This window comes from Ahaetulla prasina, chromosome 7 (assembly GCF_028640845.1).
Source record: "Ahaetulla prasina isolate Xishuangbanna chromosome 7, ASM2864084v1, whole genome shotgun sequence".
In the NCBI taxonomy this organism is placed as follows: Eukaryota; Metazoa; Chordata; class Lepidosauria; order Squamata; family Colubridae; genus Ahaetulla; species Ahaetulla prasina.
Window position 1 is genome coordinate 10,780,828 of NC_080545.1, and position 13,112 is coordinate 10,793,939.

The 13,112-nt window shown below is 48.4% G+C and overlaps 1 protein-coding gene across 1 annotated transcript; it reads left to right on the forward strand.

The window, feature by feature from the left end:
- The first annotated feature begins 10,145 nt into the window (after positions 1-10,145).
- Positions 10,146-11,627, forward strand: LOC131202106 (potassium voltage-gated channel subfamily A member 1). The gene has a single exon (XM_058190690.1). The coding sequence runs from the start codon at positions 10,146-10,148 to the stop codon at positions 11,625-11,627; it is 1,482 nt and encodes a 493-aa protein (XP_058046673.1).
- The last annotated feature ends 1,485 nt before the right edge of the window (positions 11,628-13,112 follow it).

The following is a 13,112-nucleotide window of genomic DNA, read 5'->3' on the forward strand; positions in this document are numbered from 1 at the left end:
AAGGCAATCAAAAGTGGAACTATAGACAAAGGGTGTTTTAGATTCAATAGCAAGAGCACTTAGACTTATATACTGCTTCACAGTGCTTTACAGCCCCCTCTAAGCGGTTTACAGAGTCAGCCTCTTGCCCCCAACAATCTGGGTCCTCATTTTACCCACTTCAGAAGAATGGAAGGCTGAGTCAACCTTGAGCCGGTCAGGACTGAACTCCAGGCAGTGGGCAGAGTCAGCTGGCAATACTGCATTCTTTATATATATATATATCAGGGGTGAAATGCTCCCGGTTCGGACCGGATCGCACGATCTGGTAGTAATGGAGGCAGGTAGTTCGGAGAACCAGTAGCAAAAATCCCTGCCCCCCTCCACCCACGCCGCGCTGTTCCTTTTCTCTGTCCCTGAAGCTCTGGGTGGTGATATAGCTGCAAACGGCCTTAAATGACTGCCACGGCGCTTCAAAGGGCCGCACTACAGCTGATCAGTGCTGTAGGCGGCTAGTAGACTGGTGCCTCTATTTTTAAAGAAGGTAGACCGGTGCCTCCCAAAAAAAGGCAATTAGTAAACCGGTGCCTCTATTTTTAAAGAAGGTAGACCGGTGCCTCCCAAAAAAAGGCAATTAGTAAACCGGTGCCTCTATTTTTAAAGAAGGTAGACCGGTGCCTCCCAAAAAAAGGCAATTAGTAAACCGGTGCCTCTATTTTTAAAGAAGGTAGACCGGTGCCTCCCAAAAAAAGGCAATTAGTAGACCGGTGCCTCTATTTTTAAAGAAGGTAGACCGGTGCGCTTCCAAGTTTTGTATACTTTATACTTTTTATTATTTATTATTATTGGCCATGCCCATTCAGTCACCTGACCACCAAGCCATGCCCACCAATTAAGCCACGCCCATAGAACCAATAGGGAAAATTTTTAGATTTCATCCCTGATATGTATATATATATATAGATAGATAGATAAATCGATAGATAGATAGATAGATGGTTTTTTGCAATTTTCTTCTTTAAAACATTTTCACATTAGTTATCACTTCTTATACAGTATATATCCTCCTCCATTTTGTATCTCAGTAAATAATTTTACATTTTTAAAATCAATTTATGCTCTGTGCCTTGTAAAATCTTACTGCATTCTAACCACTAGGCCACCAGGAAAGAGAATAAGAAAGGGAGGAAGGAAGGAAGTGAGGGGGGAGGCAGGAGGGAGGGAGGGAGGAAGGAATAGCAATAGTGCTTAGACTTATATACCGCTTCACAGTGCTTTACAGCCCTCTCTAAGCGGTTTACAGAGTCAGCATCCTGCCCTCCAAAAATCTGGGTCCTCATTTCACCGAGCTCGGAAGAACAATGTTCTTCTTTGCGAAGTCAACAAGTACAGGTAGTCCTCGACTTACAACGGTTCATTTAGTGACCGTTCAAAGTTCCAACCGCACTGAAAAAAGGTGACTCAGGACCGTTTTTTCCCCCCCACACTGATGATCGGTGCAGCATCCCTGTGAACATGCCATCGAAATTCACATGCTTGCCAACTGACTCACATTTATGACGGTCGCCGTGTCCCCGCGTCCCGCAATCCCTTGGTGCAAACCTTCCGACGAGCCAAGTCAACGGGAAAGCCTGATTCGCTTAACAACCGTGTCACTCCCTTAACAAGAACGGTGATTCACTTAACAACTGGTAGGAAGCGTGGTAAAATGGGCTCAAAATCCACTTAACGTCTTGCTTAGCAGCAGAAATTTTGGGTCGTAGGTCGAGGATTACCTGCGCTAGATTCTGTGAAGAATTCTGAATTTATTAGATTATCCTTTAGATATTTTCCTTTTTGTGGTACTGAGAGTGAAGGGTGTTTTTTTTTTCCTCCTCAATAAAAACCTCTCTTTACTGTTTTTTAAAATAATCGCGGGCCGCTCAAAAAAACCATCTTCATCTTTGAAGTTTCAATTATTTCCTCTCACCCTGTCGATTTCTTTATTCAGTCGGAAGATAGCATGCAAATGTTTCCATCGATCCTTGCCATTTTGGGATCAATACTGAAGGAATTCATTTATGGATGTATATCATCAATTAGCATTTTAATAATACCAAGCTATTTGCATGCAAAATCATTTCTAAATATATCCGGCTCCTTCAAAAAAACAAAACAAAAAAAAAAACTCGAAGTGTCCAGTAATGTATGCATGACTCTGCTAAAGAAAAAGGAGATATTATTTTTATTTTTTTATTTATTTTATTTATTTACATTTATATCCCGCCCTTCTCCGAAGACTCAGGGCGGCTTACAGTGTGTAAGGCAATAGTCTCATTCTATTTGTATATTTTTACAAAGTCAACTTATTGCCCCCCCAACAATCTGGGTCCTCATTTTACCTACCTTATAAAGGATGGAAGGCTGAGTCAACCTTGGGCCTGGTGGGACTAGAACCTGCAGTAATTGCAGGCAGCTGTGTTTTAATAACAGGCTTCTTACAGCCTGAGCCACACCGCGGGATATGAAACTCACTCACTTTTAAGTTCGACAAATATGCTAATCCTTCCCTCCAAAGAGAGAATTTATTAGAACACAATTGTTCTATTTGACGGACGAATCCTTGCATATCATTTGAATATCATTTGTACCTGCGTGGAATTGCGGTTCAAAGGCAACATACTGTACAGGTAGCCCTCGAATTACGACAAACAATTGAGGCCAAAATTTATGTTGTTAAGTGAGACATTTATTGAGTTTTGTCCCATTTTGCGACCTTTCTTCCTACTGTTGTTAAGTGAACCACTCATCATCATCGTTTAACAATCCCATAATCCCTTGTAGGGTGGAGTCAGGGCAACTGAATAGAGCTAGCAGGGTTTTTACTGGCCGGATGCCTTTCCTGTTGCCAATGCGGAGTTTTGTTCGGCAGATATATTCTCAGTGTGCCCAGAGAGAGAAATATCTGCCTCTACCTAGGATCGAACTCACAGCCTCCTGATCGTGAGGCGAGAGCTCCACCTTTAAGCCACCGCACCACCCCTGTTAACCGAACCACTGCTGTTATTAAATTAGCAACGTGGTCGTTAAGTGAATCTGGATTTTCCGTCAGCTTCGTTTGACAGAAGGTCGCAAAACGGGATCACGTGACTCAAATATGAGTCAGTTGCCATGCGTCTGAATTTTGATCACATCACCATGGGGATGCTGCCTCAGCCATATGTGTGAAAAACAGTCGTAAGTCACTTTTTTTCAGTGCCGTTGTCACTTCAAACGGTCATTAAATGAACTCATCAAGGTCTACCTATAATGTTTACACGTCATTTAGTTCACTGAAGTATGTTGTCAAAAATATTGTGACTGACCACATGGATATCCAGATCGTAGTTCAGTAAGGGTCATAAGTCACTTTTTCCCCAGTGCAGTTGTAACTTTGAACGGTCCCTAAACAAGCTGTTGTAAGTTCAAGGACTACAGAAATATTTTACAAGAAGAGTTCTCCATTCCTCTGAAAACAACAAAATATCTTATCCCACCAGACTTGAAATCCTCGGCTTAGAAAACTTGGAACTCCGTCGCCTTCGACAAGACCTAAGTTTAACTCACAGAATCATCTATTGTAATGTCCTTCCTGTCAAAGACTACTTCAGCTTTAATTGCAATAATACAAGAGCAACCAATAGATTTAAACTTAATGTCAACCGCTTTAATCTAGATTGCAGAAAATATGACTTCTGTAACAGAATCATCAGTGCTTGGAATACTTTACCTGGCTCTGTGGTCTCTTCCCATAATCCTAAAAGCTTTAACCAAAAACTTTCTACTATTGACCTCACCCCATTCCTAAGAGGACCATAAGGGGCGTGCATAAGCGCACAAACGTGCCTACCGTTCCTGTCCTATTGTTTTTCTTTTCTTCTTCCTATATATGTTTATATGTGTATATACTATATAATCTTTTTGTATGATGTTGTGACAAAATAAATAAATAAATAAATAAATAAATACCTATACAGTAGCCTTGACATTGAATTGCTATTGGTGAACACCAGGGCTGTGCGCCCTAATTGATTGTAATCAAGTCATGGAGCAACATCCATGGCATATGTTAGCAAGATCTAGTTGATAGTAAATAGTAACGCAGCCCTCTTGAATATCTGCCTTGCTGGTCTTCAAGTTCTGCATCAGCCATGATCTCAGGACTGGAGAAATGAAAATTATTGTCTGGGTCAAGCTAAGAGTGACCAGAGGTCCTACTACAGATTTGATACATTGTGAATGACTGTGACATTCAGAATTCAGGGCACGCTAGGACACACTCCCTTATCTTTTCAACCTGGTCTCAGGAATGGAGCTGAAGGACCTTAACTGTTGATCCTGGTGGACCTCAACCCCATTCCTAAGGGGAATTTCGCAGAGAGTGCAAGAGTTCATGGCAACCATGGCTTGTCCCAAGTAACCTGGTCTTGGTAGACAATAGGAAGCCATACAGGAAATCTGGTGTTCTTCTTTGAGCAGTTAATATGCTCCACCTAAGATTAGTACTGTGTAGAGGTAGCAGCAGATGCCGAGAGAACTAAGCAAGAGAATGATCCTTGACATTGGACATATGCCCCAAGTCCACCAACTAAGATCTAGGAAAACCTTTATGGCATTCTTGAGGGTACACAAGAACAAAGATGGAGATGGAGGAAAGAGACCATTGAGCAAGGAATAACCTTAAAGGAAGATATGGCTGAAGGATCAGCCTCCCTTATACTACACGTAGGACCCTGAATGGATTGAAAGTTGGAGTGCCTAGGTGTAAGACCAATATGCTCAACTGGAAGCTTTTAGCAGATAGCATGCTTTGTGAATGTGGAGAGACTCAGATCCTGGTCCATCTGCTGGTATGTCAGCTACTACCAGAACCACGTGCTGACAATTATTTTTGGTCAATGACAAAGTCAAGAAAGTAGCTTCATTTCGGCAGTCTAAAATTTGATCTGGACACAGAAGAAGAAGGAGAAGAAGGAGGAGGAGGAGGAGAAGAAGAAGAGGAGGAGGAGGAGGAAGAGGAGAAGGAGGGGGAGGAGGAGGAGGAAGAATAAGAATAAGAATAAGAATAAGAATAGAATAGAATAGAATAGAATAGAATAGAATAGAATAGAATAGAATAGAATAACAGAGTTGGAAGGGACCTTGGAGGTCTTCTAGTTCAACCCCCTGCTTAGGCAGGAAACCCTGAACCACTTCAGACAAATGGTTATTCAACATCTTCTTAAAAACTTCCAGTGTTGGAGCATTCACAACTTCTGGATGCAAGTTGTTCCACAGAATAAGAATAAGGAGAAGGAGAAGGAGAAGGTGGAGGAGAAGGAGAAGGTGGTGGTGGTGGAGGAGGAGGAGGAGAAGAAAGAGAAAGAGGAAGTTGATGTGCAATCTGAAATTAGAAGACATCAGAGTGCCTCCTTTGCCATGGTCACATTGCATGCAGTTCAGGATGAAACTCACGACTGCCAAGGATCTCCACAGGGTACCTAGAGATTGCCAGGAATCTGGTAAGTGGTGCAACGGCTTGAACAAGAATCTAACTCAAGAAGATCACTCCCGGGGACCCTAATTCTGCATATCCATCCCACGGTTTTCCTTGGCTTCCCAAGGAGGCCAGGGAGAAGCAGTACAAGACACAACTGGCGAACCGGATGGAGGAAAACTCGAACTAACTGAGATGGGACGTGTTTGACTTGATGCCGTGGTAGCAAGCGTCGCAGAATATTTCTTTATCTCTACCCTTGCTGCATCCCTAGACTGTTTTCGAGACCTTGTTGTCTCTCCAATAAGAATTGGCTCGTTCACACGAGGCATCTCAGCATCCTTCCACGAATGTCTGTTCAACCCCACGAAGCCATCATTGATCTCAGATCCCAGGTTGGGTTTTGATGTCCTTTTTGGAGACCGTTAAAGAGAGCAGGACATCGGAAGAAGCAGCCGTAGTCAAGTTTAAATCGTGGCAGAATGTTTAAGCATGGAAGGGCCTTCAAGAAGACCCATAAACCAAGAGCTAAGGGATAAACCACGATTCAGCCATCCGCCTGACGTTTCTGCATTTTCCTTCCAGGATGGGTAAAAACTCCCTAAAAAAAAGTCCCAGATAACTATTGGTAGTCCTCGAGTTACAACCATTTGTTTACGAGTCATTCAATGTTACAACAGCACTGAAAAAAAAGGGAACTTGTTTCACACTTACGACGGTCGGGCAATCCAAATTTGGACAATTGGCAACTGACTCATATTTACAGTGGTGGGTCGGTCATGCGATTCCCTTTTGTGACTTTGTGAAGAGCAAAGGGGGGGGGAAGCAAGATTCACTTAAGAACGGTGTCCAGAAGGGTCGTAAACCGGGGCAAAACTCACTCAACCACTGTCTTGCTTATCAGCGGAACGTTTGGGCTCAGTTGTGGTTGTAAGTCGAGGACTACCTATGCTGCTAATTGAAACCACTATAAATTGAACTAGGAATTCAAAGTACCTGCCATTGACTGAGCTTGTCGATCAGAAAAGTTGGCAGTTTGATGGTTCGAATCCCCAGTACAGGTCTCTTGCATGAACAGCGGGTTGGACTAGATGACCTCCAAGGTCCCTTCCAACTCTGTTACTGTTAGCTGTTAACCAATGTCCGGGTTTCTGATCTGCTACAGTGGGGAAGACCCATTTCCCACTCCTGTCCAACTTTGACTAAGCTCATCTAACCTCAGGGAGACCAGCTTTCCATCACCCACAAAGATACGTGTCTTGGGGGAGGGGAGATAGTCCTCGACTTACAACAATTCATTTAGTGACCGGTCAAAGCAACCACGGCACTAAAAAAAAAAAAAGTGACGTTTGAACATTTTCCACACTTACGACCGTTGCAGCATCCCCAAGATCGCCCGGTCAAAATGATCGCTTGGCCACCGACTCCTATTTATGACAGTCGCAGTGTCCTGGAGTCACGTGATCCCTGAGAGGTTTTTTTTGGGGGGGGCGGGGTGACCTCCTGACAAGCAAAAAAAAAAAAAAAAGTCCATGGGGAAGCCGGATTGACTTCCCAACCGTGTGGGTAACTTTAACGACCCGCAGTGCTTTGCTTCAACAACCGTGGCAGGAAAGGTTGTAAAAATGGCGAGGGGGGCCAAAGCTCTCTCCATCACCGTCTTGAACTTAGCAGCATCAACGTTGGGCTCCGTTGTGGTCGTAAGTCGAGGAGGGCCTGCGTTTAACCAGCCTTGCCTTCTCTGGAACCCAGCTCGGGTCCGGTCCTCCTACCTAAAACTCTGGGCATTCTCAGGTGCGGTTTGTCCCGGGTTTCTTCTTCCCTTCCCATTGCGTGTGGGTGGCTGGGTAGGTAGCCTCGGTTGCTGAATTCACACACACACACACACACACACACCACGTCCCCCCCCCGCCCCACAACCCTGCGGAGCTTTAAGTCTCAGCCTTCCTCTTTCGTCCTAATGCCTTCCAGTCTGGACCATTCCCGTTGCAAACGTCCAGAGTGTGGCCGAATTCAGGGGCGGGAGGGGACAGGCTCGGTTGGGGATGGAGAGTGCGTGTGTGCGTGTGTGCGTGTGGGGGGAATCTCTCCCGCTGCGGGCAAAAGAACCAGGGCTGCCCCGCCGGTGCAGCTGCTCTGCAGGGACGGGCCGCGCTTGCCAGAACCAGGCTGCCAAGATTTTTGCTGCAACCCCGCTCTGCGGCGGAGGCGGCTTCGGCCCTCTTGCGCGGCGGAGACCGAGGAGCGCACGGGCCCGCGGTTCTTTAAGCACTTGGCTTGGCCTAGGATCCACGCCACCGGGGGTGGGTGGGTGGCCAGGAAAACCTCGGCCCGGGGAGAGGAGGGGAGGGGGAACCGATCCCTGTGTCTGCCAGGGGAAGGAAGGGGAAGGGACCCCCGGGGAAGGCAGAGGTACCCAATGGAGGCGGCCTCCATCCGCCGCAGAGAGCGCAGAAAGACCCGCCGGGCCGGCCCGCCACCACCCACCTCGCCAGCCGCAGGCAATGGCTGCATTGCGCCGGGTCCGACTCCGACCGGTGTGCGCAACGCCGTGACCTCTTGTCTTTTTTTCTCGGGAAGGGCGCGGGCGGGCAGGAGGAGGACCCGCGGGGCGCTTTCCCGGCCGTTGTGGCAGGGCGCGCGCCAACGGCCGGGTAGTGGAAACGCAGCGCAGCGCAGCAGAGGAAGCGCAGGACGGGCGCCCCCCCTCCTCTCCTCCTCTCCTTTTCTCCTCCTTTCCCTGTGCCCCCGCCCTCCTCTCCTTTCCTCTCCTCTCCTTCTCCCCCTCCCCTCCCCGCGCAACGGCTGAGCTGCAGCTGCGCCGAGGCGCTGGCAATTTCTGCTGAGGCTGCAGCGCGGTCGGGGATGGCCGGCCCGGCTCGGCTGAGCTCCGCTTCTGCCGCAAGCGCCCGCCGGCTCCCGCTCTTCGGCGCCCCCCCAAGCCGAGGCAGCCCCGGCCGCGGCCACGCAAAGAGGAAGAGGAGGAGGAGGAGGAGGAGGACCGCGCCGTTCCACCCATCCTTAAAGCAGACCCGCAGCCCGCTTGCCCGCCTCGCCTTGCCGGAGCTGGGCGGCGGGGGACGCCCAGGGGTCCCCCAGCCTCAACAACTTCCCCGCTCCTGACCAGCTTCCCCGTAGCTCGGCGCTTGCTGTGGGGAGGGCCCCGCGGGGGTGGCCGCGGCGCAGTCCGACCGGCGGCGGTGTTGCGGGGGGTCTGAGAGTGCTGCGGGCGAACGCGCCTTGACGCATCCTGAGCGGGCTCGGAGCGCGGGCGCTGCAGCAGGACCGCTCTCTCCCCACCCCCCACCCCCACCTCCCGCAGAAAGGTAAGGAGAGCAAAAGCAACTTTGCGCTGCTTTGCGGGAAAGCTGGGATGCCGCGCGTGGGGAGGGGAGGCAAGGAGGATGGGGTGGAATTTTTTTCCCTCCTCGCCCCCTTTGCACCTCTGTCTTAAGTGCCCCCCCCTCCCGGAATCTGGAGCTGCGGAAGAATGACAACCCCGCAAACTTTTAAAAGATCTTCCTGCCTCCACGGATTTTTTGTATTTATTTATTTATTTTTGCTTCCTCGCTTCCCACTCGGGTGACCCGCCTCTCCGCTGCAGTGCATGACCCGACCGGAGGCTGTCCGGGGCGCGTTCTAACTGGGGTGGAGTGTGGGGGGGAGATCCGTGAACTTAGCGGGCGTGGAGCTCGGAGGCGGGAGCCGCCGCTCAGGTGGGCAAGTCTGAAAGCCTCCGGTGTTCCTGGAAGCATGCGGCGCTTCTGCTTTGCCCCTCCCCCCCTTTTTTTTGGTGACTTGGTGTGCTGGGCTGGGGAAAGAGGGAGGGAGGGGGGAAACGTTTTTTCTTTTTTTTTTAAAAAAATGAATACCTTCTTATCCTTTGCAGTCTATGCCCGTAAGCCGTCCCCACCTTACCTCAGGGGAGCCCTCATTGGTAAGCAAGGGCCAGCCCAGAGCCAGGGGGAAGTCGCCGGATCTTGCTGAGTCGGCAGCTGGGCTACCTCACCTCAGCCGCCGCCGCAGAAGCAGCAGCAGCAGCGGCTGTTTGTTTGTTTATTTATTTATTTGTCGGTGCGAGGAGGCAAAGTGTGGCAGGAGCCGCAGTGCAACAGCAGCCGCCGCCGCAGAAGCGGCCGCCGCCGCCGCCGCCGCGTGGCCCGTCCTGCAAGAAAAGTCCAAGTAGCCAAAGACTGGCGGAGCCCCATCTCGTAGCCTGTCCCTCCCCCCCCCCTACTCTCCCATCCACACGTGCGAGGAGGCCCGGACTCTCCTCCTGCCTTCGTGCAGCCAGTCCGACTTACTCCTCTGTCTGGTTTCCCACCCCCACCCCCCCCGTCCCCACCCCCGCCCAATGACCCCCTTCCCCATTTCCTTTCCTTTCTCCAGCCAGGACTCCCTCCGGCCCAGCCCCTTCCCCGTTTTCTCTTCTTGATTTCCCCTGCTTCATCCTCGCCTTCTCCTGGCCCGGGAGCTGTCCACTTCAGCACCGTCCGCACCGATGCGCTAACTCCATCCTAGGAGCTGTCCAGTTCAGCACCAACCGCACCGATGCGCTAACTCTGCCCCGGATCTCTTTGTTATCTCCGAAGTCCTCCTCCCTCCATCGCTCGCTGGCCGGCTCTGGGAGGGGACTCCTCCTGCCTTGGGCCCCAACTCCCCGTCTCCCACCATGACTGTCATGGCTGGGGACAACCTGGACGAAACTTTGGCTTTGCCAGGCCACCCTCAGGACAGCTACCGGCCAGGGTCTCACGAGGACCACGAGTGCTGTGAGCGGGTGGTGATTAACATTGCTGGCCTGAGGTTCGAGACGCAGCTGAAAACCCTCGCTCAGTTCCCCAACACTTTGCTGGGGAACCCCAAGAAACGCATGCGGTACTTTGACCCACTGAGGAACGAGTATTTCTTTGACCGGAATCGCCCCAGCTTCGATGCCATCCTCTATTACTACCAGTCCGGGGGACGGCTCCGCCGGCCAGTAAATGTTCCTTTGGACATGTTCTCCGAGGAGATCAAGTTCTATGAACTGGGGGAGGAGGCCATGGAGAAATTTCGAGAGGATGAAGGCTTTATTAAGGAGGAAGAGAGGCCCTTACCTGAGAAGGAATATCAAAGACAGGTTTGGCTGCTCTTTGAATACCCGGAGAGCTCTGGGCCAGCTCGGGTGATTGCCATCGTCTCCGTCATGGTGATCTTAATCTCCATCGTAATCTTTTGCCTGGAAACCTTGCCAGCCTTAAAGGATCAGGAGAGGGACTATGGATTCCACAACCGCACGGACAACTCCACCGTCTACCGCAAACCCAACATCTTCACCGACCCCTTCTTTGTGGTGGAAACTCTATGCATCATCTGGTTTTCGTTCGAGCTGGTGGTGCGCTTCATCGCCTGCCCGAGCAAGGCCGAGTTCTTCAAGAACATCATGAATTTCATAGACATAGTGGCCATTATCCCTTACTTCATCACTCTGGGCACAGAGATGGCTGAGCAGGAGGGGCCTCCCAAAGGAGAACAGGCTACCTCTCTGGCCATCCTGAGGGTCATCCGACTGGTAAGAGTCTTTCGCATCTTCAAACTCTCCAGGCACTCTAAGGGACTCCAGATTCTGGGACAGACGCTCAAAGCCAGCATGAGGGAGTTAGGTTTGCTTATATTTTTCCTTTTCATTGGGGTGATCTTGTTCTCCAGCGCAGTGTATTTTGCTGAAGCTGAGGAATCTGGGACGTTTTTCGACAGCATCCCCGATGCTTTCTGGTGGGCAGTGGTATCCATGACCACTGTAGGATATGGTGACATGTACCCTGTGACAATTGGAGGCAAAATCGTGGGCTCCTTGTGTGCCATTGCTGGTGTGCTGACAATTGCCCTGCCTGTACCTGTCATTGTGTCCAACTTCAACTACTTCTACCACCGAGAAACAGAAGGGGAGGAACAGGCTCAGTTACTTAAAGTTAGCTCTCCTAACTTAGCCTCTGACTCTGACCTGAGTCGCCGTAGCTCCTCCACCATCAGCAAATCTGAGTATATGGAAATTGAAGAGGATGTGAATAATAGCATAGACAATTTCAGGGAGGCCACCCTCAGAACTGGCAACTACACCTTAGCCAACCAAAACTGTGTCAACAAAACCAAGCTGCTGACAGATGTTTAGGCCATGTAGGGAAGGGTGGGGGGGGGGGGAAAGAGAAACAAACAAAAAAACAACAACGAAAAAACAAAACCACATTGGTAGCTTTGGAGAAGTTCAGGGGGATGAGCGGCCCCCCTCTTTGTAGATGCTTGACGAATATGTCGTTTGAATGCTTTACCTCGAAATAATGTGGTTGCATTGCAAATTTTGCTCAGCGCCTCAAGAAGCTTTCAGGATCCATGAACAAGATTCACAATTTTGGGGGGGTATTATTATTATTATTATTTTTGGTGGGGTGGGATGGGGTGGGGGAGAGGAATTTCATTTCCAAAAGTTATTTTCCGGTGGGTATGAATACTTAATGATCATTCATGGGACTAGCCTAGTTATAAATAAGTATCATATGCTTCTAGCCCTAGAATTCTTTGCTTTCCATTTATTTATTTATTTATTTATTTATTTATTTATTTATTTATTTATTTATTTATTTATTTATTTATTTATTTATTTATTTATTTATTTATTTATTTATTTATTTATTGGGTCCGTTCACTTACTTTTTAAACAATAACTTGAGAGAACTTTTACAAATATGCATGGAATACAGGAAAAGTTTCTATTTAAAACAAACAAAAAACAACAACCAACAACCCCAACAACAACCAAAACCTGCACAATGCATCCGACAATATGCATCCAAACTATATTCAGCAGTAATAAAAGTGCAGTAGATATTTCCCCACTGCTTAAGAGGACCGATTGAAAGGAGTCCCTGGGCAAAAGGGGTTTTGGCAGGGTCTGGTCTACCGATCCTACCCACGGCACTTTACGAAAATATGCCAGGTCATTCTGGGTTTGCGGTACACTCTTCTGAGGCATTCTTATCCCAGGGGTGGGGTGGGGTGGGATGGGGAGACCAAATGTCTGCCGTGCTGCTAAGGAGGGTCTTTAAGGGGCAGAAAGTCCTGAGATCCCTCCAGAACTGGATGCAAATATTTCTAGCTCTCACTTGCAAGATAGCACAATAGAGTTTAATAGAAGCATGTGGACTTTGATACTTCTCTGTTTTATAACTGCATGCCTGGCCCATTACCTCAGAAAATAGGGAAATAAGCTTTTGTTTCAAACCCCCTCCCCCACACACACCTCCTTTAAAAATAGGCCTGGTTTGTTTATTGATTTATTGATTTATTGATTTTATTTTTGGGGGGTTTCAATTTGCATTCACCAAAAGTGCACTCCTTTTGATTTGACGAAGTATCTAATTAGTAACCGGGAAAAAACAGAAAAAAAACCAGTACTGTATTTAAAAGTGCATATGTTAGTCAAATGGCTACAACAACTTTTGGAGATCAAAGCATGTTCCAATATTCAGCATTATGGCCTATTTGACAAAAAGGCGTAGCTCCGATTAATTAATGCATGAGTTTGGTTAAAAAAAAAAAGCAAAAAAAAAAAAAAACCAACACAAAAATGACGACGACAATGATGATAATAATAATTCTT